Source organism: Xyrauchen texanus, chromosome 32, assembly GCF_025860055.1.
Source record: "Xyrauchen texanus isolate HMW12.3.18 chromosome 32, RBS_HiC_50CHRs, whole genome shotgun sequence".
In the NCBI taxonomy this organism is placed as follows: domain Eukaryota; kingdom Metazoa; phylum Chordata; class Actinopteri; order Cypriniformes; family Catostomidae; genus Xyrauchen; species Xyrauchen texanus.
Genome location: NC_068307.1, coordinates 30956974 through 30980515, shown reverse-complemented (window position 1 = coordinate 30980515; position 23542 = coordinate 30956974). Strand labels below are relative to the sequence as shown.

At 38.2% G+C, this 23542-nt stretch overlaps 2 protein-coding genes across 2 annotated transcripts in view; one reads left to right on the top strand and one right to left on the bottom strand.

Annotated features, from left to right (window-relative positions):
* LOC127625863 (tudor domain-containing protein 3-like) overlaps positions 1-23542 on the top strand; it is a 636076-nt gene that overhangs the window by 532371 nt on the left and 80163 nt on the right. The window lies entirely within an intron of this gene.
* The window catches only part of LOC127625862 (CSC1-like protein 2), a 69532-nt gene that overhangs the window by 15116 nt on the left and 30874 nt on the right, over positions 1-23542 (bottom strand). Inside the window, exons 5-14 of the mRNA XM_052101280.1 lie at positions 20163-20253; positions 19026-19063; positions 16788-16930; positions 12655-12706; positions 12410-12518; positions 11745-11815; positions 11416-11496; positions 8417-8540; positions 6952-7085; positions 3783-3920 (exon numbers count right to left, since the gene is read on the bottom strand). Coding sequence (XP_051957240.1) covers positions 3783-3920; positions 6952-7085; positions 8417-8540; positions 11416-11496; positions 11745-11815; positions 12410-12518; positions 12655-12706; positions 16788-16930; positions 19026-19063; positions 20163-20253 — 981 coding nt within the window. The remainder of the gene's footprint in view (positions 1-3782; positions 3921-6951; positions 7086-8416; positions 8541-11415; positions 11497-11744; positions 11816-12409; positions 12519-12654; positions 12707-16787; positions 16931-19025; positions 19064-20162; positions 20254-23542) is intronic.

Below are 23542 nucleotides of genomic sequence, written 5' to 3'. Positions count from 1 at the left end.
AATGAACAAACGGTGGAACGAACTATAGATAGAATGAACAAAGGATAAAACGAACAAATGGTGGAACGAACGACAGAAAGAATGAAAAAACAGAATGAACAAATGGTGGAACAAACGATAGAAAGAATGAAAAAACAGAATGAACAAACGGTGGAACGAATGATAGATAGAATGAACAAAGGATAAAACGAACAAACGGTGGAACGAACGATACAAAGAATGAAAAAACAGAATGAACAAATGGTGGAACGAATGATAGAAAGAATGAAAAAACAGAATGAACAAACGGTGGAACGAACGATAGATAGAAGGAACAAAGGATAAAACGAACAAACGGTGGAACGAACGATAGAAAGAATGAAAAACAGAATGAACAAACGGTGGAACGAACGATAGAAAGAATGAAAAACAGAATGAACAAACGGTGGAACGAACGATAGATAGAATGAACAAAGGATAAAACGAACAAATGGTGGAACGAACGATAGAAAGAATGAAAAAACAGAATGAACAAACGGTGGAACGAACGATAGAAAGAATGAAAAAACAGAATGAACAAACGGTGGAACGAACGATAGATAGAATGAACAAAGGATAAAACAAACAAATGGTGGAACGAACGATAGAAAGAATGAAAAAACAGAATGAACAAACGGTGGAACGAACGATAGAAAGAATGAAAAAACAGAATGAACAAACGGTGGAACGAACGATAGATAGAATGAACAAAGGATAAAACGAACAAATGGTGGAACGAACGATAGAAAGAATGAAAAAACAGAATGAACAAACGGTGGAACGAACGATAGAAAGAATGAAAAACAGAATGAACAAACGGTGGAACGAACGATAGATAGAATGAACAAAGGATAAAACGAACAAATGGTGGAACGAACGATAGAAAGAATGAAAAAACAGAATGAACAAACGGTGGAACGAACGATAGATAGAATGAAAAAGGATAAAACGAACAAATGGTGGAACGAACGATAGAAAGAATGAAAAAACAGAATGAACAAACGGTGGAACGAACGATAGAAAGAATGAAAAAACAGAATGAACAAACGGTGGAACGAACGATAGATAGAATGAACAAAGGATAAAACGAACAAATGGTGGAACGAACGATAGAAAGAATGAAAAAACAGAATGAACAAATGGTGGAACGAACGATAGAAAGAATGAAAAAACAGAATGAACAAACGGTGGAACGAACGATAGAAAGAATGAAAAAACAGAATGAACAAACGGTGGAACGAACGATAGAAAGAATGAAAAAACAGAATGAACAAACGGTGGAACGAACGATAGATAGAATGAACAAAGGATAAAACGAACAAATGGTGGAACGAACGATAGAAAGAATGAAAAAACAGAATGAACAAAGGGTGGAACGAACGATAGAAAGAATGAAAAAACAGAATGAACAAACGGTGGAACGAACGATAGATAGAATGAACAAAGGATAAAACGAACAAATGGTGGAACGAACGATAGAAAGAATGAAAAAACAGAATGAACAAACGGTGGAACGAACGATAGATAGAATGAACAAAGGATAAAACGAACAAATGGTGGAACGAACGATAGATAGAATGAACAAAGGATAAAACGAACAAATGGTGGAACGAACGATAGAAAGAATGAAAAAACAGAATGAACAAACGGTGGAACGAACGATAGAAAGAATGAAAAAACAGAATGAACAAACGGTGGAACGAACGATAGATAGAATGAACAAAGGATAAAACGAACAAATGGTGGAACGAACGATAGAAAGAATGAAAAACAGAATGAACAAACGGTGGAACGAACGATAGAAAGAATGAAAAAACAGAATGAACAAACGGTGGAACGAACGATAGAAAGAATGAAAAAACAGAATGAACAAACGGTGGAACGAACGATAGATAGAATGAACAAAGGATAAAACGAACAAATGGTGGAACGAACGATAGAAAGAATGAAAAACAGAATGAACAAACGGTGGAACGAACGATAGAAAGAATGAAAAAACAGAATGAACAAACGGTGGAACGAACGATAGATAGAATGAACAAAGGATAAAACGAACAAATGGTGGAACGAACGATAGAAAGAATGAAAAAACAGAATGAACAAACGGTGGAACGAACGATAGAAAGAATGAAAAAACAGAATGAACAAACGGTGGAACGAACGATAGATAGAATGAAAAAACAGAATGAACAAACGGTGGAACGAACGATAGAAAGAATGAAAAAACAGAATGAACAAACGGTGGAACGAACGATAGAAAGAATGAAAAAGACAGAATGAACAAACGGTGGAACGAACGATAGAAAGAATGAAAAAACAGAATGAACAAACGGTGGAACGAACGATAGAAAGAATGAAAAAACAGAATGAACAAACGGTGGAACGAACGATAGAAAGAATGAAAAAACAGAATGAACAAACGGTGGAACGAACGATAGAAAGAATGAAAAAACAGAATGAACAAACGGTGGAACGAACGATAGAAAGAATGAAAAAACAGAACGAACAAATGGTGGAACGAACGATAGAAAGAATGAAAAAACAGAATGAACAAACGGTGGAATGAACGATAGAATGAAAAAAGGATAAAACGAACAAATGGTGGAACGAACGATAGAAAGAATGAAAAAACAGAATGAACAAACGGTGGAACGAACGATAGAATGAAAAAAGGATAAAACGAACAAATGGTGGAACGAACGATAGAAAGAATGAAAAAACAGAATGAACAAACGGTGGAACGAACGATAGAAAGAATGAAAAAACAGAATGAACAAACGGTGGAACGAACGATAGATAGAATGAACAAAGGATAAAACGAACAAATGGTGGAACGAAAGATAGAAAGAATGAACAAAGGATAAAACGAACAATAGAATGAACAATAGATGGAACGAAAAAACATAGAATGAACAATTGAAAAAACAAACGATAGATAGAATGAACAAAGGATAAAACGAACAAACGGTGGAATGAACGATAGAAAGAATGAAAAAACAGAATGAACAATAGAATGAACAATTGAACGAACCAACGGTGGAACAAACTAACGATAGATAGAATGAACGAAGGATAAACGAACAACAGAACGTACAAACGGTGGAAACGAACGATAGATAGAATAAACAATAGATAGATACAGACGGTAGTCAACCAGAACAAGTCTAGTACTGCTGCAATCACAGCACTGATTAATCATTAGCCACTAAGGGGCGCTTTAACAATAACATTTTAATTGGCGAGAACCGAACACCTCAAAGCTCTTTCTCGCAATGTCACAACTATTTAGTTAGTGCAATAGTAATAATAGTAATAGTAATGCAAGTTAAGCTTGTTTTGCCAACTGCCATAAAATACAACAACAAGAAGAAACAGAAGGGGAACAAATGCAACACCGCCACAACAGTTCACATATATGAACTGGTTAAACGAATCATCAGAACACATCAATTTAAAAAAATCCACTACTGACTTTCACATCTGCGTTTGTGCTCAAGAGTGCTGGGGGAATCCCAGAGTATGACGTAAGAGGAAACCCCCACTAATGGCAGTGGAAAGCGGTGGCAGGCACAATGAAAAGTTAAGAAAAACCGAATGTACAAATGATAGATTAAACAAACAGTAGATCGAACAAACAAACAACGGGTTGACAGAATGATTAGATCAAACAAAAGATAGATCAAACAAATGAAAAAACTTACAAACTTACAACTGAACAACAGAACGAACAACAGACAACCAGCAAGAAAGACAGATTTCCTTACCAGCGCACATTTTGGGGGTCTGGTGCATAGCTGACACTCCAGTTACAGACGTGAAGACTATCACTGAACTGAGATGAACACGGATCCTGACGACAATTACATCCCTGACACTGACACGCGTTAAAATCCTTCAGTATTCTACATAGAGAGAAAGAGAGATATATTAGGACAGATCACTACAACACTTTTCAACAAAATTATGCCACACAATCACTTTAGTTGATAGAGAAAATAAAAGAAAACACTGATTGACAAATAGGGAGAGAAATGGTTGCAAAACCTAGTTGCTGTCTAGCTAGGCAGCATTTTAAGGGATCATAAACAAATCCAAGAAACAGGTTTACAGTGTTGATAATAAATACAATTATATTCAGTGTTGGGTGTAATCCGATTACAAAGTAATTCGATAATGTAATCTAAACACTTTTAGGTAAAAAAAAAGTAGTGTAACATTACTTTTATAAAATACTTTCTAAAACTAAAATGTAAAGTAATTAGAAATGTGATTACTTTTTCAATTAAGTAATCAGTAAAGTAATCCGATTATACTTTTAGAGAAGTAATTTGTAGTGGATATATATTCTTTAGTAACTTACAAAACACGGCTTATATTTAATTTAATACTGATTGATGAAAAACAAATCAAATGTGATTATTTTATTTTTGCAAAAATGATTGTTTTACACAATATTTGGGTGTGCGTGCTTGTATGTGTGTTATGTATTTCTTTGCTTATTTCAGTATCACATTGTTAGCTTTGTAACATGTTTATATCAAATTGTTGTAGAGTCTCCTGTGCACTTCATGTGAAGAGCACTATTTGAGCTGCTGGCTGCCTACTGCCTTCAAAATCAGTTAATTAGGAAGTTCTGATGCTGCCTATGTAGTGTGTTCAACATCAGTTAATTAGGAAGTTCTGATGCTGCCTACTGCCTTCAACATCAGTTAATTATGAAGTTCTGATGCTGCCTATGTAGTGTGCTCAACATCAGTTAATTATGAAGTTCTGATGCTGCCTATGTAGTGTGTTCAACATCAGTTAATTATGAAGTTCTGATGCTGCCTATGTAGTGTGTTCAACGTCAGTTAATTATGAAGTTCTGATGCTGCCTATGTAGTGTGTTCAACATCAGTTAATTATGAAGTTCTGATGCTGCCTATGTAGTGAGTTCAACATCAGTTAATTATGAAGTTCTGATGCTGCCTATGTAGTGTGTTCAACGTCAGTAAATTAGGAAGTTCTGATGCTACCTATGTAGTGTGTTCAACGTCAGTTAATTATGAAGTTCTGATGCTGCCTATGTAGTGTGTTCAACATCAGTTAATTATTAAGTTCTGATGCTGCCTATGTAGTGTGTTCAACGTCAGTAAATTAGGAAGTTCTGATGCTACCTATGTAGTGTGTTCAACGTCAGTTAATTATGAAGTTCTGATGCTGCCTATGTAGTGTGTTCAACATCAGTTAATTAGGAAGTTCTGATGCTGCCTATGTAGTGAGTTCAACATCAGTTAATTATGAAGTTCTGATGCTGCCTATGTAGTGTGTTCAACGTCAGTTAATTATGAAGTTCTGATGCTACCTATGTAGTGTGTTCAACGTCAGTTAATTAGGAAGTTCTGATGCTGCCTATGTAGTGAGTTCAACATCAGTTAATTATGAAGTTCTGATGCCGCCTATGTAGTGTGTTCAACATCAGTTAATTATGAAGTTCTGATGCTGCCTATGTAGTGTGGTCAACGTCAGTTAATTATGAAGTTCTGATGCTGCCTATGTAGTGTGTTCAACGTCAGTTAATTATGAAGTTCTGATGCTGCCTATGTAGTGTGTTCAACATCAGTTAATTATGAAGTTCTGATGCTGCCTATGTAGTGAGTTCAACATCAGTTAATTATGAAGTTCTGATGCTGCCTATGTAGTGTGTTCAACATCAGTTAATTATGAAGTTCTGATGCTACCTATGTAGTGTGTTCAACGTCAGTTAATTAGGAAGTTCTGATGCTGCCTATGTAGTGAGTTCAACATCAGTTAATTATGAAGTTCTGATGCTGCCTATGTAGTGTGTTCAACATCAGTTAATTATGAAGTTCTGATGCTGCCTATGTAGTGTGTTCAACATCAGTTAATTATGAAGTTCTGATGCTGCCTATGTAGTGTGTTCAACGTCAGTTAATTATGAAGTTCTGATGCTGCCTATGTAGTGTGTTCAACGTCAGTTAATTATGAAGTTCTGATGCTGCCTATGTAGTGTGTTCAACGTCAGTTAATTAGGAAGTTCTGATGCTGCCTATGTAGTGTGTTCAACGTCAGTTAATTATGAAGTTCTGATGCTGCCTATGTAGTGTGTTCAACGTCAGTTAATTATGAAGTTCTGATGCTACCTATGTAGTGTGTTCAACGTCAGTTAATTAGGAAGTTCTGATGCTGCCTATGTAGTGAGTTCAACATCAGTTAATTATGAAGTTCTGATGCTGCCTATGTAGTGTGTTCAACATCAGTTAATTATGAAGTTCTGATGCTGCCTATGTAGTGTGTTCAACGTCAGTTAATTATGAAGTTCTGATGCTGCCTATGTAGTGTGTTCAACGTCAGTTAATTATGAAGTTCTGATGCTGCCTATGTAGTGTGTTCAACGTCAGTTAATTATGAAGTTCTGATGCTGCCTATGTAGTGAGTTCAACATCAGTTAATTATGAAGTTCTGATGCTGCCTATGTAGTGTGTTCAACATCAGTTAATTATGAAGTTCTGATGCTGCCTATGTAGTGTGTTCAACGTCAGTTAATTATGAAGTTCTGATGCTGCCTATGTAGTGTGTTCAACGTCAGTTAATTATGAAGTTCTGATGCTGCCTATGTAGTGTGTTCAACATCAGTTAATTATGAAGTTCTGATGCTGCCTATGTAGTGTGTTCAACGTCAGTTAATTATGAAGTTCTGATGCTGCCTATGTAGTGTGTTCAACGTCAGTTAATTATGAAGTTCTGATGCTGCCTATGTAGTGTGTTCAACGTCAGTTAATTAGGACGTTCTGATGCTACCTATGTAGTGTGTTCAACATCAGTTAATTAGGAAGTTCTGATGCTGCCTATGTAGACAGTAGACTGAGGAAGCTCACTAGGTGTTGGACCAAAGGTCCCATCATGAACAGAGGTCATATATCATATACTCACATTGCAGTCATGGCTTCATTCTGGAAGGTGACGAATGCCATGCCCAGCGGTTTAGTGCTCACTTTCTCTTTTTCCTTTCTGTATTCCTCCTTTAGTTTGGACTCCAGTTTAGTGTAATAACTCACAGCCTCCTCCTGCAACAGTACACAGACTTACAAACCACAGCAGACAACCAGACATCATGAGACAGATAACCGCTTTGAAACCTGCCTTTTGATGACTTCCTCCCTTAAGAGCTTTCAGATCCCTGAAAGTATTTTCATACAAATGATAAACTTAACACTGACGAACAAGAAATGCAGTGAGTCACTGGCAAATATATTATTTAAATCCCAATGTAAGCATGATAGTCTGTATGGAGGATAAATAGCGCCATAAACGATCCTGCCATTTAATTACTTCCAGAAGAGCTTTCAAGTCCTTGAAACAATTTTCACACACTCCACAAATTATTTTATATACGGATAATAAAATGTACAAATCACAAAACACCAAATGCAATAGGTTACTGGAAAATATATGGCTTAAATCACAATGTAAGCATGATAGACTGTATGGAGGATAAACAGTGCCTAATACAGTTCAATAGTTCATTGAAAAATAAAAATGTTAATACATTTGACAAAATAAATCAACCAATTTAAAATTGTTAATTTAACTAGTTTAAAAATGCAGTTCAATGTTACAATAAAATATCCTTTAAGTGAAACGTTAAAATGGAAAATTTCCAAATAGAAACATAACACAAATAATTATATGATATACATTTCTAAATTCTTATAAAATATAATATCACACTATATAAGATTATATAAATAATAATCTATATTATAATAACAAAGTATTTTTACTTTTTTGATTGTCAATTTGATAACTGTATTTTTTGATAACTGATTTTTTTTTTATATCTTTTGAAATTTGGACAAAAGATCACAGTTAGAAGTTTGGAGATATCCTACTTGCCTGACTTTGACTGGACTGCAGCATAACTACTAAAGGTCGACTGATGGTGGATTTTGCCGATAAGATAACTAGGGTGGTGGGAAAGGTCGATTAATTGGCAAATAGTTTTTAAAATCGACTTAAAGAATATCAAAAATAAAATCCTTATTCTTTTCTTACTATAGCGGGCACAGAAAACGAGTAAAAAAAATCAATAATATCCCACATGCGGTTTATTGTTCAACCAAATTCCCAATAATAACCAAAACAAATTAAGATTTGGTGTGGAACTTTTAAGAATAAACAAGCCCGAAACACACTGGGGACTCTTATTTTGAAAATATGAAATATAAAAACTATCAGCAACTATCGGCATAGATTTTTTGCTGATAAATGATAGTTCCAAAAAGCAACTATCAGCACCGATTAATCCGTAAAACCGATATATCGGTCTACCAATAATATATGCGATGCCATCTACACATTGGCATTATGAGTAATGTAGTTTTTGTTGTGTTCATACCTCCTCACATCCTGTAATGGCACAGCAGCACAGGTGACCGCAGGGCTTTGGGTTGATCATGGTGGGAATGTGTTCTTTAGCCATCAGATCTGTAAAAAACTTCTTGCTGCGTTCAGTCTTCTTCCTATAGGACACAAACACGTTTTTCTATCATGGTGGGAACTTTCCATTGACTTCTGTTACTTTGGTACTGATATTTTTGATTCCCTAACCCCATCCCCATCCCCATCCCCACCCCCCGAACCTAACCCTCACACAAACCTTTTTACATTTTCATCAAGACATCATTTACTATGTGTATTAAGCCATTTTCCTAGTGGGGATTGTTGACTGCTCCCCACAATGTAGGTTATTTCAAGTTTAGCTATCCTTGTGGGGAAAAATTAAATCCTTGTTGTCTCTACAACGTAGGCAAAACCTGACCTCCACCCAGTCAAGCTCTGCAGATCAATGTTCTTTGCCCTCTGAGAACAGAAACTATAGCCTGTTTAATGATCACTAAGGCCTCAGAGAGCTCAGATTAGCTGCTTTGCAACTATCGGGCCACTGCGAGCCAGGGCTATCAACTGGCCAGAGGGGGTAAATAGCCTCGGACCTCAAGCCATAAGACCAAAATCAATCTGTGTTCCCACCATCCGGCCAATAACTCCACAGCGTTGCCCAAAAATCATCCCTTAATATGTTGGCACCACAGCGGTGTGGTGCCAACATCACACACCCCACCCATTTCACAAGAAAGAGGGAAGCTCAAGCTGAGGTATCATGTTATTATCTAGAACAGTGGTTCCCAACCCTGTTCCTGGAGGCCCCCCAACACTACACGGTTTGGATATCCCCCTAATCAAACACACCTGATTCAACTAATCAGCTCATTAGTGGAGACTCCAACACTTTAATTGGGTGGGTCAGATAAGGGAGATATACAAAATGTGCAGTGTTGGGGGGACTCCAGGAACAGGGTTGGGAACCACTGATCTAGAATATCGAGTTTATACTGAATGTAAACAGCAAAATGGTAAATGGTCTGCACTTATAGAGCACTTTTAACCTTAGCGGTTTTCAAAGCGCTTTACACTGTGACTCATTCATCCATTCACACTCACATTCACACACCAATGACGGAGCTGCCATGCAAGGCGCTAGCCTGCCATTGGGAGCAACTTGGGGTTCAGTGTCTTGTCCAAGGACACTTCGGCATGTGGAGTCATGTGGGCCAGGAATCGAACCGCCAACCCTGCAATTAGTGGCCAACCCTGAGGCAATTATTGGCCACATGAGCCACAGCCGCCCCCTAGATAAGTTGGGGTTGACAACTCGACAACTGTGATGGCCATGGTGTCCTGAGTTGTCTCTCCACTAATGTCCCAGCACACAATCTATGAAAGTTCACCAAACCATGGAAAATAATTTCTTTGGGCACCAATTTGTCCATTTGCCGTTTTAACGGATTTATACTCTGCCCACATTTTTTCCACCTGAACCTGGGCCAGGTTGTGCACTGAATACACAACCTGGGAATTTGGGTGAAACGCTGCCTTTGACACTGACCCCACCTCAATCCACATTTGTTTGGCCCATGGGTAATCAACGGGCCAGAAAGCCCCAAGGCGGCATGTTGAAGCCCAGGAAGTGACAGAGGGAACGCATCTGGCCCTAGCATGCACTAGCACACCCTCATTTGGCCCAATAGTGGAAAAGCAACTATTGGTGGGCAACGATGCATTCATGATTGACAACGCTGGCTCATCTCTGAACCTTAAAGAGATAAACATCAGCCTTTTGTGGCATGCAAATTATAAATGTATTATTCAGGAGGGCAGACTTATTTAATGGAATTTCTATAGGTACATTTAAATGGCGCAATACGTTGAGGTTTATCTTGCACAACATAAATTGCTTGTTTGCCGCTCTAAGTTGATATTTGGCGACTTTTTAAACTAAAGTCGCCGATATATTTTCCGCCGATAACTTGGAAAAATCGAAGTATTACTATAGCACAGATAGTGGAATTACAGCCAATATTTTGTTACAGCTTATTTTCTTTATGGCAGAGAAACCATCACTATTTGGAGCACGTTACATTGTTTTGGGGCTCATTTAAATCTGTATCATCTGCTGCGAGTAACAATATGCCATTTTCCATATTCTTTTACTGTGAGCGGGGTATCGTGTCCGATACCCCGCTCACATACTTGCACTCGAGCTCTGTAAAAAGGCTCTGATACCAAATACCGAAACCATCTGGCATACGAAAGACATTCTGTAAACATTCAGCACACAAATTAAAATCACATTATTCCGTAGTGTGATTATTAAACTGCAAAAGCTGCTATTTAATGAGATGAATATTTAATTTGAATGTGCAGCCGCACTTCAAATGTGAGCGCTTGTGAATGTGTGGAGCCGGTGTAGTGTCACCGTCCTCGTCTCATACATGGAAAACGCCATCATGAGCGTCGCACGCGCTGTTTGTAGCGGATGACAGCGAGAAAGCGCTAATTCACTATGTAGCATGCAGCATATGCAGACTTCATATTTATTTAATAAAAGCAGCCTTTTGCTGTTAAATAATCACATTGGGGCGTGTAGCGATCTGCTTTTCCAGACGTGAGAAAGACACACAGAAACGGGAAGGTCTTCACTTCAAAATAAAAGCTTCCGCCAAAACAAAAGCTCGATTTAAAGGGAAAAAATGTTGTTCTTAGATTTGTGCTCTGAGGTTCTGTATAAAAACACTTCATGGTAAAATTGAAAAACTATAGACATGGAATTAATCAAACAGGTGTCAGTGAGTTCCAAAAAGGAAGTATTAGTACACATACTAGTTCTCCAAAAACTGGTATCGGGACATCCCTAGTCACAAGCCAACTACTGTAGCAATAGTCACCTCCCAAAGCAAATGCAATGAGTTCAGAAGGTATGAAGGTAAAAATACATGCTCTGACTAACTTTTTGTTTACTGAAAAATGTTACAGATAGAAGTTCAAATAAACTTTTACCTCTCCGCATTGAGAGCCATTATTTTGGCCACGTTGTAACAAACACGCGCCTCCAGTACGATACAGTTCTCGTAAGCCTGTCTGCAAGACAGAAATGAGCAAATCAACATCACACGCACAGAAAACACAAGAACGTAATTATTAAAACATTTAAAAACTAAAACACAAAAAACAGTCCTTTTGGCAACGAAAGCCACATGTGATTTAAGTTTTTTAGTATTTCATGATGTAGAGACAGCATTTAGAGTGACCCACTTAGGATATACGTATATGCAAAAGGAAACATTGATTTGTAACGCATAAGAGGAAATAAAATGGAGAAATCTTACTCAAAGTGCTGTTTTATATGGCTCTCTTCAGCATATTTAAAAATGCCGTTGATAAATAAAGTGCGTTTTACCTGGAAAAAAAGGAGAAAAAACATGGTATTAATGTTATTTATATACACTGCTTTCATCGATAAGCAACAATGTGCCACCGCGTTATGCAGAACCGACCACAAAACGGCACCGTGATATGCAGAAAAGGACATTACCCCGCTCAACAACATTTGGCTCAATACCCCCCACGCCTCCCTCCGTTCAACAGTTGCCATGTAAAATCCCAGGACAATTTCTCTTCCCAGTCCAGCCCTGTTTATACATGCAAAGATGTTGCCATGTCTGTAATGGAGATTAAACTCTTGCCACAGAAATGTAGGTCAACAGTATAGACAGACTTCATGAATATTTCACAAGTGTTACTGTATGCACCGCTGCAGCCGGGATGTGCTGTCAACGTCACAAAAAGCCTTCAGATGTTACATGTATATTATGCATCTTTTTCCTAAAATACAGAATGCTTTAAAGGGAGAGTTCACCCAACAATTTTAATTCAGGGAGGAAATGACGACAACATTTTCATTAAATCGCTTAAAATTCATAGCTACGAAGACCGGACACTAAAGTCATGTTTATGAGCAATGTCCGCTCTGATACACAGTTGGTGCATATACCAGATCGTCTTCTTTGTAGTGCATCTTTGACGTGTGGCGTCGCATGCTGTAGACGGTGAGGAGCAGGTACATGAAGGCAAATGACGTGTGCAGCCACAAGAGGTTATTCCTGATGTACAAATAGAAATGACATGTTCATTAGACATAGAGTTCTTAAAATACATGATCATCGCTTCGATTAACACAGGCACTTCCCGCTGTATGGGAGTTTTTTTTATACAATTATGAGGAATGAAATGTCTCACCCGGAAGGCAGGTTGGCGATCGTTGTGCGTCCAAAGCTGTATGCATTGTTTTCTAAAGAAAAAAAGAGAGGCGATGCATATTTATTAGTGTCAAACTGTTATGCTGATACTATCATTTATATTGAAAAATAAATGATTAAATTAGAAAGATACAAAATAGAAACATTTTCACAAGTGAACTCAAACTTCAGAAAATCACATACATGCATTATGTGTATATACAGCTGTGGAAAAAATGACCACAGAGACACAACATCTCTATATATATATATATATGGACTCCATTTCATTCCAGTGTCTGTTGAATTCCTGCTTGAATTTTTGCGGCAGGAGTGGCATAAATTCACCCAACAGCAATGTGAAAGACTGGCAGAGAGCGTGCCAAGATGCATGAAAGCTGTGATTGTGAGTGTGAAAGTGTTATTTATAAATGAATGTGAAATTGTTTTCTTTGCGTTATTGGAGGTCTGAAAACACACCATCTTTTTTGTTATTTTCTGCAAATAAATGCTCTAAATGACAATATTTTCAATTGTAATTTGGGAGAAATGTTGTCAGTACTTTATAGAATAAAACAAAAATGTTCATTTTACTCAAACACATTCCTATAAATAATAAATCCAAAACATTTGGAGTGGTCTCTTTTTTTCAGAGCCATTAGCCAGGAAAATGTAAAATGTCACTCCATGTCAAAAAGGCCTGGCCTATAGTGTAGTTTTAGCCTAATATATATATATATCCATCCATCCATCCATCGTCAACCGCTTATCCTGTGTACAGGGTCGCGGGGGGCTGGAGCCTATCCCAGCTAACATTGGGCGAAAGGCGGGGGACACCCTGGACAGGTCGCCAGTCCATCGCAGGGCATATATATATATATTCACCAGATGAAGGTTTTATATACATTTACATTCACCAGGTGACGTCTTTAATTAATATTCACCAGATATGAAACTGAAGACACAATGCATGCTCTGACGGGACACGTTTCTGTATATTCTGTAAATGTAAGTGCAGCATAGTTCTAGCGGGAAGACCAGCAGGTGTACATCATCACATCATTAGCTGGGTAATTCCTAGCCAATCGCACATAAGCCAATGCTTTATAAGTCCGCTCACAATCCATCACATTGCTGTTTCGGTGTGCAACACTGCAACCTCCTCCACCCCACCACCACCAGTTGAGCCCTGTCCCGCAGGGGGGTAGGCTCCTCACCCCTGCCTCCTATCTCCGGCAGGACATGACGGTTCCGGGTAAAACTACCTCGGACTGCCGGACGGGGCCTACGCCAAAGACAGAGACATCACCTCCCGTTTTACATCTATCAAATAAATGGCATCTTAAACTTCACTCAAGCCTGCGTGTCTTTCCGATATAAATACATTTTCTTTGCATGTCTTCACTTCAAATTAGAACAACTGATTAGCTAATCAAAATAACAAAAAATGCATTAATACTAGGATAAAATGTACGGAGCCCCTGAATTGACCTGTGCAAAATAAAAAAATTAATTAATTAATTAATTAATTAATTTAAAAAAAAAAAAAAAATCACAGAGACTTTCGCGTGCGCACGAGAAACTTTGCGTTACAGTTTCCGGTGTGTATATAGCCTTTTTTAGGAGAATTAATTCATAATGACTTTACAGCATGATATTTTTCCTATATTTTCCGGGTATCCATGTTTTTGGTGGTATACGGCAAGGAAGACCTGCGCGCATGTTTTGAAAGAGTACGCAACTCTTTGATCAAAGAAACAGACTGCGATCGTCTCAAAGGTGAAGAAGTGGAACACCATACTAATACTAAAGCACTTGTTTGATAAAAATGCCTTTTTCTCAGCTTTTTGTCCGAAATGTTGTTTTTGACAAAACCTACCTCTGTTCAAGTGGCAATAAAAAAAGAACAAATGAAGATAAAATAAAATCGTTTTTTTGCCTAAAAGCAGAGGCTCAGATCTTTATTTTGATTTTGATTCCAGTGGCTGCATAGGATTGTCTCTGATTCATGTTGTCCAAATATTTCCAATAACTCCAGAGCGTTGAAAAAGGATGGATGTAATAATTTCCTAAATTCACAACATGTTTTTATCTAACGAAATATTCCGCCTCAATCCATGTTTGTTGGCGTTTAGACTTTCAAAACTATTTTCACTGTGGTGAAAAAACTTGCTGTACACAAAGCGAGGCACGCACCTTCCGGGGCAGTCTAGCAGCTAATATATAATATATATAGGCCTATGTATTTATATAGTCTAGCACTATTATATATTACAAAAAAAGATCGTATTACGTTGGACTATCTGCGTTCGCTTGGCGCTCCATTTAATCCATATTATTCAAATTGAGGATTTTGTTCGAGGATGTTTTTATTTTTTAGGGTGATGACGTCATAAAATATGACAACAGACATTAGAAGCTTCATTCTAAAACCTCAATAGAAGTTTCGAATGTAAATATGACATAAAAAAATGACATTTGGTACAGTCTAGTATGAACGGTCAGAATCACCACTATGGCCATTCTAGTAGTTCTAGACTTCCGGTAGTTCTAGTGTTAAATGCAAGTACAAGTCTATTGCTTGATTAGTGTCCTTTGGAAGATCAAAGCGTGTCTCAGCCATGACAGTATTACAAATGTCATAGACAGTAATGTCTTTGTATTGAAGGCCAAGTTTAAAATATATCTCTATAAATTCATGCGCATCCATGCTCTCAGTATCTTTGAGTAAATGAATGATGGCAATGGCCTAATCGGAAAAGAGCTATACACACACCGGAAACTGTAACGCGTGCGCACAAGAAACGTTTCATACGAAAGTTTCAAGTTTCTCGTGCGCACGCGAACGTCTTTTTTTTTTTCACAGGTCACTTAAAGGTCACAGGCTCTGTAAAAATGTGTGTATATTTTTAAATATATAATTCAAACAAAAATTTTATGTAATGAGTGTTGGGTAAATTACCAAAAAAAAAGTAATCCACTACAAATTACTAACTACTTCTCTTAAATTATAATCAGATTACTTTACTGATTACTTCACTGAGAACTTAATCATATTACTTTTAAGTTACTTTCTAAAACACTTGTGACACACATTTTTTTGTTTTTCCACTCATTAAATTCAAAATAATGTCGCACAAACTTCAGCTGTCACAGAAATGCAAACAGACGTACATGTGAATTCACATTTGTATTTAATTGTAATAAATAATGTTTTTTAGAACTACTTGTAACCCACAAAATGTATTTCAAAGTAATTACTTTCATTGAAAGTCAGTAACTGTAATCGGATTACAAGAATTTCAAATGTAATGTGTTACACTATTTTTGTGCCTAAAAGTAATTTGATTACAGTAATTACTTTGTAATCCGATTACACCCAAAACCGTACAGCTGTATAATACATAACAATACATTATTTTTGATAATTAGTTAAATGCTTTTCAAATTAAAGGTAGTTCATATTTTCATGATTTATTTGGAATTTGATGAACACAACCAAAAGCTACGAGTATTCATCAATGACATCAGTGCAAAGCTTTCCATTCATTTTCCCATTTTTCTCCTAACCCAATCACTTCTTCACTATATTTCTCTGCAACAGGCATCCAATTATGTGGTGAACGGATAGAAGTTCAATCTCATGTGCGCTGTGGATTAACCCACACTGATAATAATCACAGAGTGTGACACGGATGCTGCTGACTGTCCCTTTACTGTTAGTGCTGCTTTCAATAATGGACAAGAGCTCTTCATTTATAGGGTAAAGAGAGAGAGACAGATAGCCAATGAACAAATATAGGTGGATAATGATGGGGGTTATTTAAGGGTTCGAGTGAAACTGATATTCTAGACTCTGTCACACTGCACTGTTAATATTTGATTCAAGCACCAATACAAGCTCTGAGGCTGTGGGGTTGCACGGATATGACATTTCTGGCGCCGTTAACGATAACTGATAATCAACACTTTGTTGTGGCGGATATAATAACTGATCATTTTACATTTTTCATTTAACTGGAGTGGCTAATTAAAGTCTCAACAAACAGAACATCCATTCTGGAAGATCCATTACTTTTACTCTAAAGACTAAAGTCACACAGTTTACGCCTGACCTCTGACCCTAGGACTCACCGAGCAGGTTGCCTGAGAAGTTGACAGGCAGAACGATGCCGACCGACAGCACGCCCACCACCACCAGCAGACCAATGATGTGGCGCTGGAATGAAAGATAGTGAACGGCATCTTCACCACATTTCTCCCGGATTTCCTCGTCTCTGCAGAGGAAGAGAATCACGTTAGTCATAATGAAGAGAAGTGAGGGAGCATGTGATACCCAAACCTGCATAAGTGCCCTACCTACTTGATAGAAAGAGAAATATGAAGTACATAGCATGGAGTATATATGGAGAGAGTGTGGAGTAGAGAACAGAGTATAGTGTGTGGAGCATAGAGTACATGTGAAGTGTAGAATGTGAATTACACAGTACAGACTATTGAAGGGGTGAATAGTTTTTAGAGGTGGAACTGTCTCTATACAACCGCAACAGACAGGAGTCTTAACATGGGAGTACACCAAGGTTGCTGCACCTCTCTGTATCACCCCTCCACCCCCGACGATATGGAAATGCTGCCCAAAAATGTCTGTGCCACTACAGACTGATTGTTGGGCCCTGCAAGACCACCACTGTGAAAAACTCCTGCTATCCATTGCAATGTTTAACTCATTCAATGTTTGGATTGTTTATGGTCCCCAGTACACGTGACTCTGCCATAGTCAAAAAGCTCAAAGGATTTGAATTACTTTCCTTGGTATCTTTTGGCTAGCGAAAGAGGAGTGGTTATAACTTATAGCTAACCTGTGACATCTGCACATAAGTTCAGTAAAACCAAAGATGGGAATTTGAGTAATGTTATGGCTAACTAATCATACTATATACTAAAGAGTGTGGAATATGGAGTATGGCATACAAAGAAACAAATATAAATATGGAGTGTGGGGAGAAAAAGTAGCAAGGATGAGAATGGAGTACAGAGTAATAAATAAAGAGTAAACAGTATGGACTATAGAGTATGGACTACAGAGAAGAAAGTATAGAATACAAAGCTTGGAGTATATTGAGTACTGAGCATAGACTATAGAGTGTGAATTATAGGGTATGGAGGAGAAATGGATTAAAAAGTATAGAGTATGCAACAGAGTACGGAAAAAGGAACAGAGTATGAACTATACAGTATAGAGTACAGAGTGCAGATTACAGAGTATGCAGTACAGCGCAGAGAGTATGGAGTATAGAGTATGGACCAGAGTACAGTGTGGATTAAACAGTATTGAGTAGAAATAATAGAATACAAAGTATAGAGTATGGAGCAAGTATAGAGTGTGGACTATGGAGTATAAAGTATGGAATCCAGAATCCAGATTAACTATAACGTACAGAGTATACAGAGTGCAGATTATGCAGTATGAAGTATATAGAGTACAGAGTAAAGACTAGAGTATAGTGTGGATTATACAGTATTGTGAAGAGTATAAAGAATTGAGTATGGAGTACAGTGTATGTAGTATGAAGAGGTGTAGAGTATGGAGTTCTGAGTATGGAGCCTGGATAATTGAGTATACAGTATTGAGTGTATTATGTACTATGTAGTACAGATTGTGGAGTATGGATAATAGAGTATGGGGTATATACTATACGGTATGGAGTAGAAGTTATAGAGTGTACAGTATTGGCACTTTTCCACTGCACGTTACAGTTCGACTCGACTCTACTCGATTTACTTTTCTGAGCTTTCTTTTCCACTACAGTTTAGTGCCGCCTCAATGTGTGTTGGATTACAGGATGATCGTTGCGCCTCTACTGCTGTGACAACATCTTAAATGTGACACAAACATAAACAATAACATGACCGCTAGCTGTTAGCTACTAGCTCATTGTGCTGCATAAAGCAGTTTTTGTAGCCAAAAGTGTAACCAGGTACTATCCACAGTGGAAAACCCCCAAAAAACTAGCAGAGTTGAGCTGTACGTACAGTGGAAAAGCCCCATATTTAGTATGGACTTTAGAGTATAAAGTATGGACTATAGAGTATACAATATGGAATAAAAAGTATGGAGTACAGAGTACAGAGTATGAAGTGTAGAGTGTGGACTGTAAAGTACAGAGTATGTAGCATGAAGCACTGAGTACACAGCACTGAGTGTAGACTGTGGAGAACAGATTCTAGAGTACAGATAATAGAGTATGGAGCACTATAGGGTTTGGAGGAGACAGTGTATGGAATATGGAGAATAGGTACAGCTCTGTGAATTCTGCTGTTCTGTGGCATTAATATGAAAAGCCAACTGATTAAAGACAAAGAGTCACTTACTTTATTCTGAATATAGCCGTTAACCAGGAGCAGAAGCCCTGCAGAGACAACAGAAAAACAAAACTGTGAATGCAAGACAGACAGACACGGACACACGGACACACACACACGCACGCACGCACGCACGCACGCACGCACGCGCACGCACGCACGCACAGAACATAATATTAATCAGACAATTACTGAATATATGAATAATTGTTCTGGGTTTTACTGAGCTTATAGCTCTCTTCACTTAAAATCTCCTTCCAGGCCGGTCATTCACGAGAGTTAAAGGGAGATTACAGGTGAAGATGGCCAGGAGACGCTGAAGGCATATAATGATCTCTTAAGAGCCTGGAAAACTGCCTTAGAGGAGAGAATTCCCAGCAATGATCCACCAAAGACAGACTATGCCAAAGAACATTTAAGCAATCGTTTAAACCTGGGGTTACTTCTGATGACTTTTCTATGAATTTTCACGGTTGAACAACCCCTTTCTGCACACATGAAAAGGGTTTCTCCTCAGGTGCAGTCTGTTAGCGACTTGTGAGCTAATCACACATTTCCCACTAAATCGCTTAAAGATATCCTGAGCTTTCAGTTTGGGAGGAAAGGGAAGAGAGCTTATTCTGAGGTTCTGTTGAGTCAGTTTCTAAAGCTTTGGTGGGACGTTCAAGGACAGCGACAGATATGAATACAAGAAGTGCTGCTTCATCATTAGCATGATTTAAACTGAAATGGTGGTGGAAGTTTTCACCCTCTACAAAGGCTGTTCCTCTCAAAGCGTATATAACGTTGACGTGGTCGGTGTTCCATGCAGAAATCAATGGAATACAGGGGGAGCAAGAGAGCCCATGAGATGGATCCGGAACTGCTCTTTTGGAAGTAGGTGAAGGAAAGCTCACAGGCTTGTTCTGACTATCGGCAAAGTCCCTTTAGAGCAAGTCAGTTCACTCAGCAGCCATCTTGGTAGCCATTCCTCAAGATTGCGTTTCAAAAACATACTTGAAATTAAATGTAAATTCTGACAATAATATCATAAAAATTTTACAGGACCAGCCTAAAAAGTACATTTTTATCATGATTTCAGCTAATGCTAATGTACTTTTAAGAGTAAAAACACTAAACCAAGGGGCCAATTGGCATGTGGCTTACGTTATCTCGCTGTTCGAAATCCACCGAGCTTGAGACGGAGGTGAGGCGTTCATAGCGGTCTGGCGTTTCAGAATGTAGAGCTGAGGCCACACTGTGAAAGTAAAAAGAAAGCGTGAGAAACATCTCAGATATTCATAAAGGAGCAGGCTTTACAGTTAAACTGGAATTTACTGTTACTCTGAAGGCCTGAAATAAACCGCCGGGGGCAAGACTGTTGGGCCATCTGAACGTGAGGTCTGCAAACATCTCAAATTCTCCACTCAAGCAAATGTAGGTCAGTCTCATCAGTCTCGACGAGATCTTACATATTTATGAGCTTGAGCAACAGAGAATACATCTGTAACAGTTCCTTCAAGATCATCGGTTGAGATGAAGACTACTCGCAAAACTCAACCTAAACGTGAGAAAAGATGCACAGACCTCTAACACGGACACACTGATGGTCTTTCCAGCATCTTCACACTCCACAAATGTTTCCAAACTAACCACATTGCTACAATTATTTGTGCATAAAACCTGTGTATGAATGTTTTTTGGGGTTTTCATGCAGTAAGCATGATTCATCAACAAGTATGCGCTTTTATTCTACATTTAGGATAAAAATTCAGTGACCCGACAATAGAGCGCAACAGTACCCGCCCACTTTTTCAGCCATCTTGGTTCCGTGAGTATTTTTCCCATTAATTTTTCCTAAAATATCCAGGTTCTACGCTACGAAAGATCGCAACATTACAAACATTGATCTGAAGTAAAAAAAGTTTTTGAAAATCAGACAAAAAGACAAAGATACAAGACCGTGTACTTAGTCACGAACTACATTCCCAAAGCATTGCGAATTATGTAATCGAATTTAAAATGATGGAAACAAATACAGTACAACTATTGATTTAAAAGTAGTTGATTACAAGTATAGCAACAATCCATTAAATTTATTACCAAATGTTTAGATATACTGTATACAAATTAGAGCTGTTAAAGTTACCGTGTAAATGCATGCGATCGATTTAAAATGTTTAACGCGTTCATTTTCCTTTAATAGCGATTGACACATTTACCGGCACAATTACCACAGAAGCACGTCAAGTCTTCTCTATCACGAAAACACAGAATGAGACGTCCTCTGCAAGTGATTTTCATGTGGAGTTTAAAGCGTCGCTTGACACTGGCGTTGGCAACCTGATGTGCATCGTGAATGCGTGTGCACGATTGCTGTCTCAAAGCGTAACGCCACAGTCTGTGTAGGGTGAGAGTTTAAGAGATTTAATGCCCATTGCAATGAAAATGCAACATATGTGGAGACTAGTTCTATTAATTAGTCAAACTCCCACTTAGACTTTGAGAAATGCTTAATGTTACTTAAATTAGTGATATTTTAGAGCATTTCTATCTTTATACTGTGGAAGGTGATGTTTGAACATTTTTAGTAAAAATAATTAGATATCGTTTTCTTTTCTAAGAATTAAATAAACACATTCTGACAGGAAAATAAGTATAAATAGAATCAAACAACTTTTAATCAACTAACAGCACTAATACAAATATAAAGTATAAGCGGTTTAAGAGTGTAGGGATTGCGACATTCATGGAAGTGGGCGGTCGTCGCAGAGCTCTTTTGGTGCGCATTGTTTGCAGTGATTCTCTGATTGGTGGATCCATCTCAGCAGGATCATGGGTAGTGCAGTTCTTCACCTATTCAGCTATTTAGCATGATTAAAAAAGATGAAGTTGAAATAACATGGGTTAACAACCTCAGAGCTCACGGTAAGTCTGTCTGTAAAGGTTTATAAGTTACCGTTAAAAATCAGTTCGCCTTTTGAGATAATGAATGGGGTTTTTACTTCCGGAACCAGACTCTTGAAGTCTTCTTTCAGTGCAACAAAAATAATTACATGAAATGTGCTTTATAACTGCAATCTGCTAATCAAGTGTAGCCTCGGATTATGTAAAAGGTCTTCATTGTGCAACTGAATTTTGATTGGTGTGAAAAACTAAAATAAACTCATGCAATTAGCATATATAAATGATGAGTTGGAATTCTGTCTCACACGGCTCTATTAACGCAGTTCGCTCTGCTGTAAGTCCAGATGACTGACAGATTCATTAGACTAACGGGAATGAAAAGATCCGTGAGGGATGCAGAACTGCGCCTGAAGGTGGGAATCTTCCTCTCTATGGCTTATCTCAAGCAGGTTGCACCGGGTGTGCCTCAAATGAAATGATATGAACAGGGGTTCAAAAGGTAACTGTGCCAGAACATGAATTAAAATGACTAAAAATAAATCCAAAACAGGCTTTTTGCGAGATCTAAGAAATACCTTCCGGACCTCAGCATTGAGTAACTGTGTTTTCGTAAAACTTTGAAGGTGTGTGTGTGTGTGCACGTCTGAGGGGCTGTTCATTCACAACGTGCAAAAAAAGCTAGATGCAGTGAAACAGAACGCAGGTGTATCGAGACGCGTTTTAAAAGTTGATGATCTTTTTAGCTTGTTAATGGGCCATTCAGACTGAACACATTTTTTGGACTAAAAAAATCTTGATGTAGTGAAAAGAGTAAATCAAAACTCAGGAGTCTCAAAACATGTTTTTAAAAGTTACAATTATTTTTACCTCAACAAGGAGCCGTTCTGACCGAACATGTTCTTGTGATAAAAAAAGAAGGTTGAATGGAGACGAATTCTGTCGAGCTCCAAAACAAATAAAGCACCATAAAAGTAGCCAAAATTACTTGCATGGTATATTCCAAGTCTTCTGAAGCCATATGATAGCTTTATGTGAAAAACATGAAGTAATTATTCACTGAAAGCATTACCCTCTGCCGAAGCTCTCATGTTAACACATATTTGCACATTAGATTGGCAAACCACGATCGGTCATGTGAAACGTAAGAACCAATGCCGCTTGGCGCCACACGTCGTCAACAACGTATACTTGAATATATATAAATCTGTGAATGAGATGACAACTGTGGCAGACTTCAGGGCTGTTCAGACAGAACACATTTTTCTCCCAATTTGGCATGCCCAATTCCCAATGTGCTTTTTAAGTCCTTGTGGTTGCGTAGTGATTCACCTCAATCAGGGTGGCGAGGACGAATCCCAGTTGATTCCACGTCTGAGACCGCCAACCCGCGCATCTCATCACATGACTTGTTAAGCTCGTTGCCACGGAGACATTCACGCCATCCACCGCAGCATCCACGCTGAACTCACCACGCGTCCCACCAAGAACTAACCTCAATATAGTGACCACGAGGAGGTTACCCCATGTGACTCTACCCTCCCTAGCAACCGGGCCAATTTGGTTGCTTAGGAGACCTGGCTGGAGTCACTCAGCACACCCTGGGATTCGAACTAGCGAACTAGCGCAACGAATGGAACAGA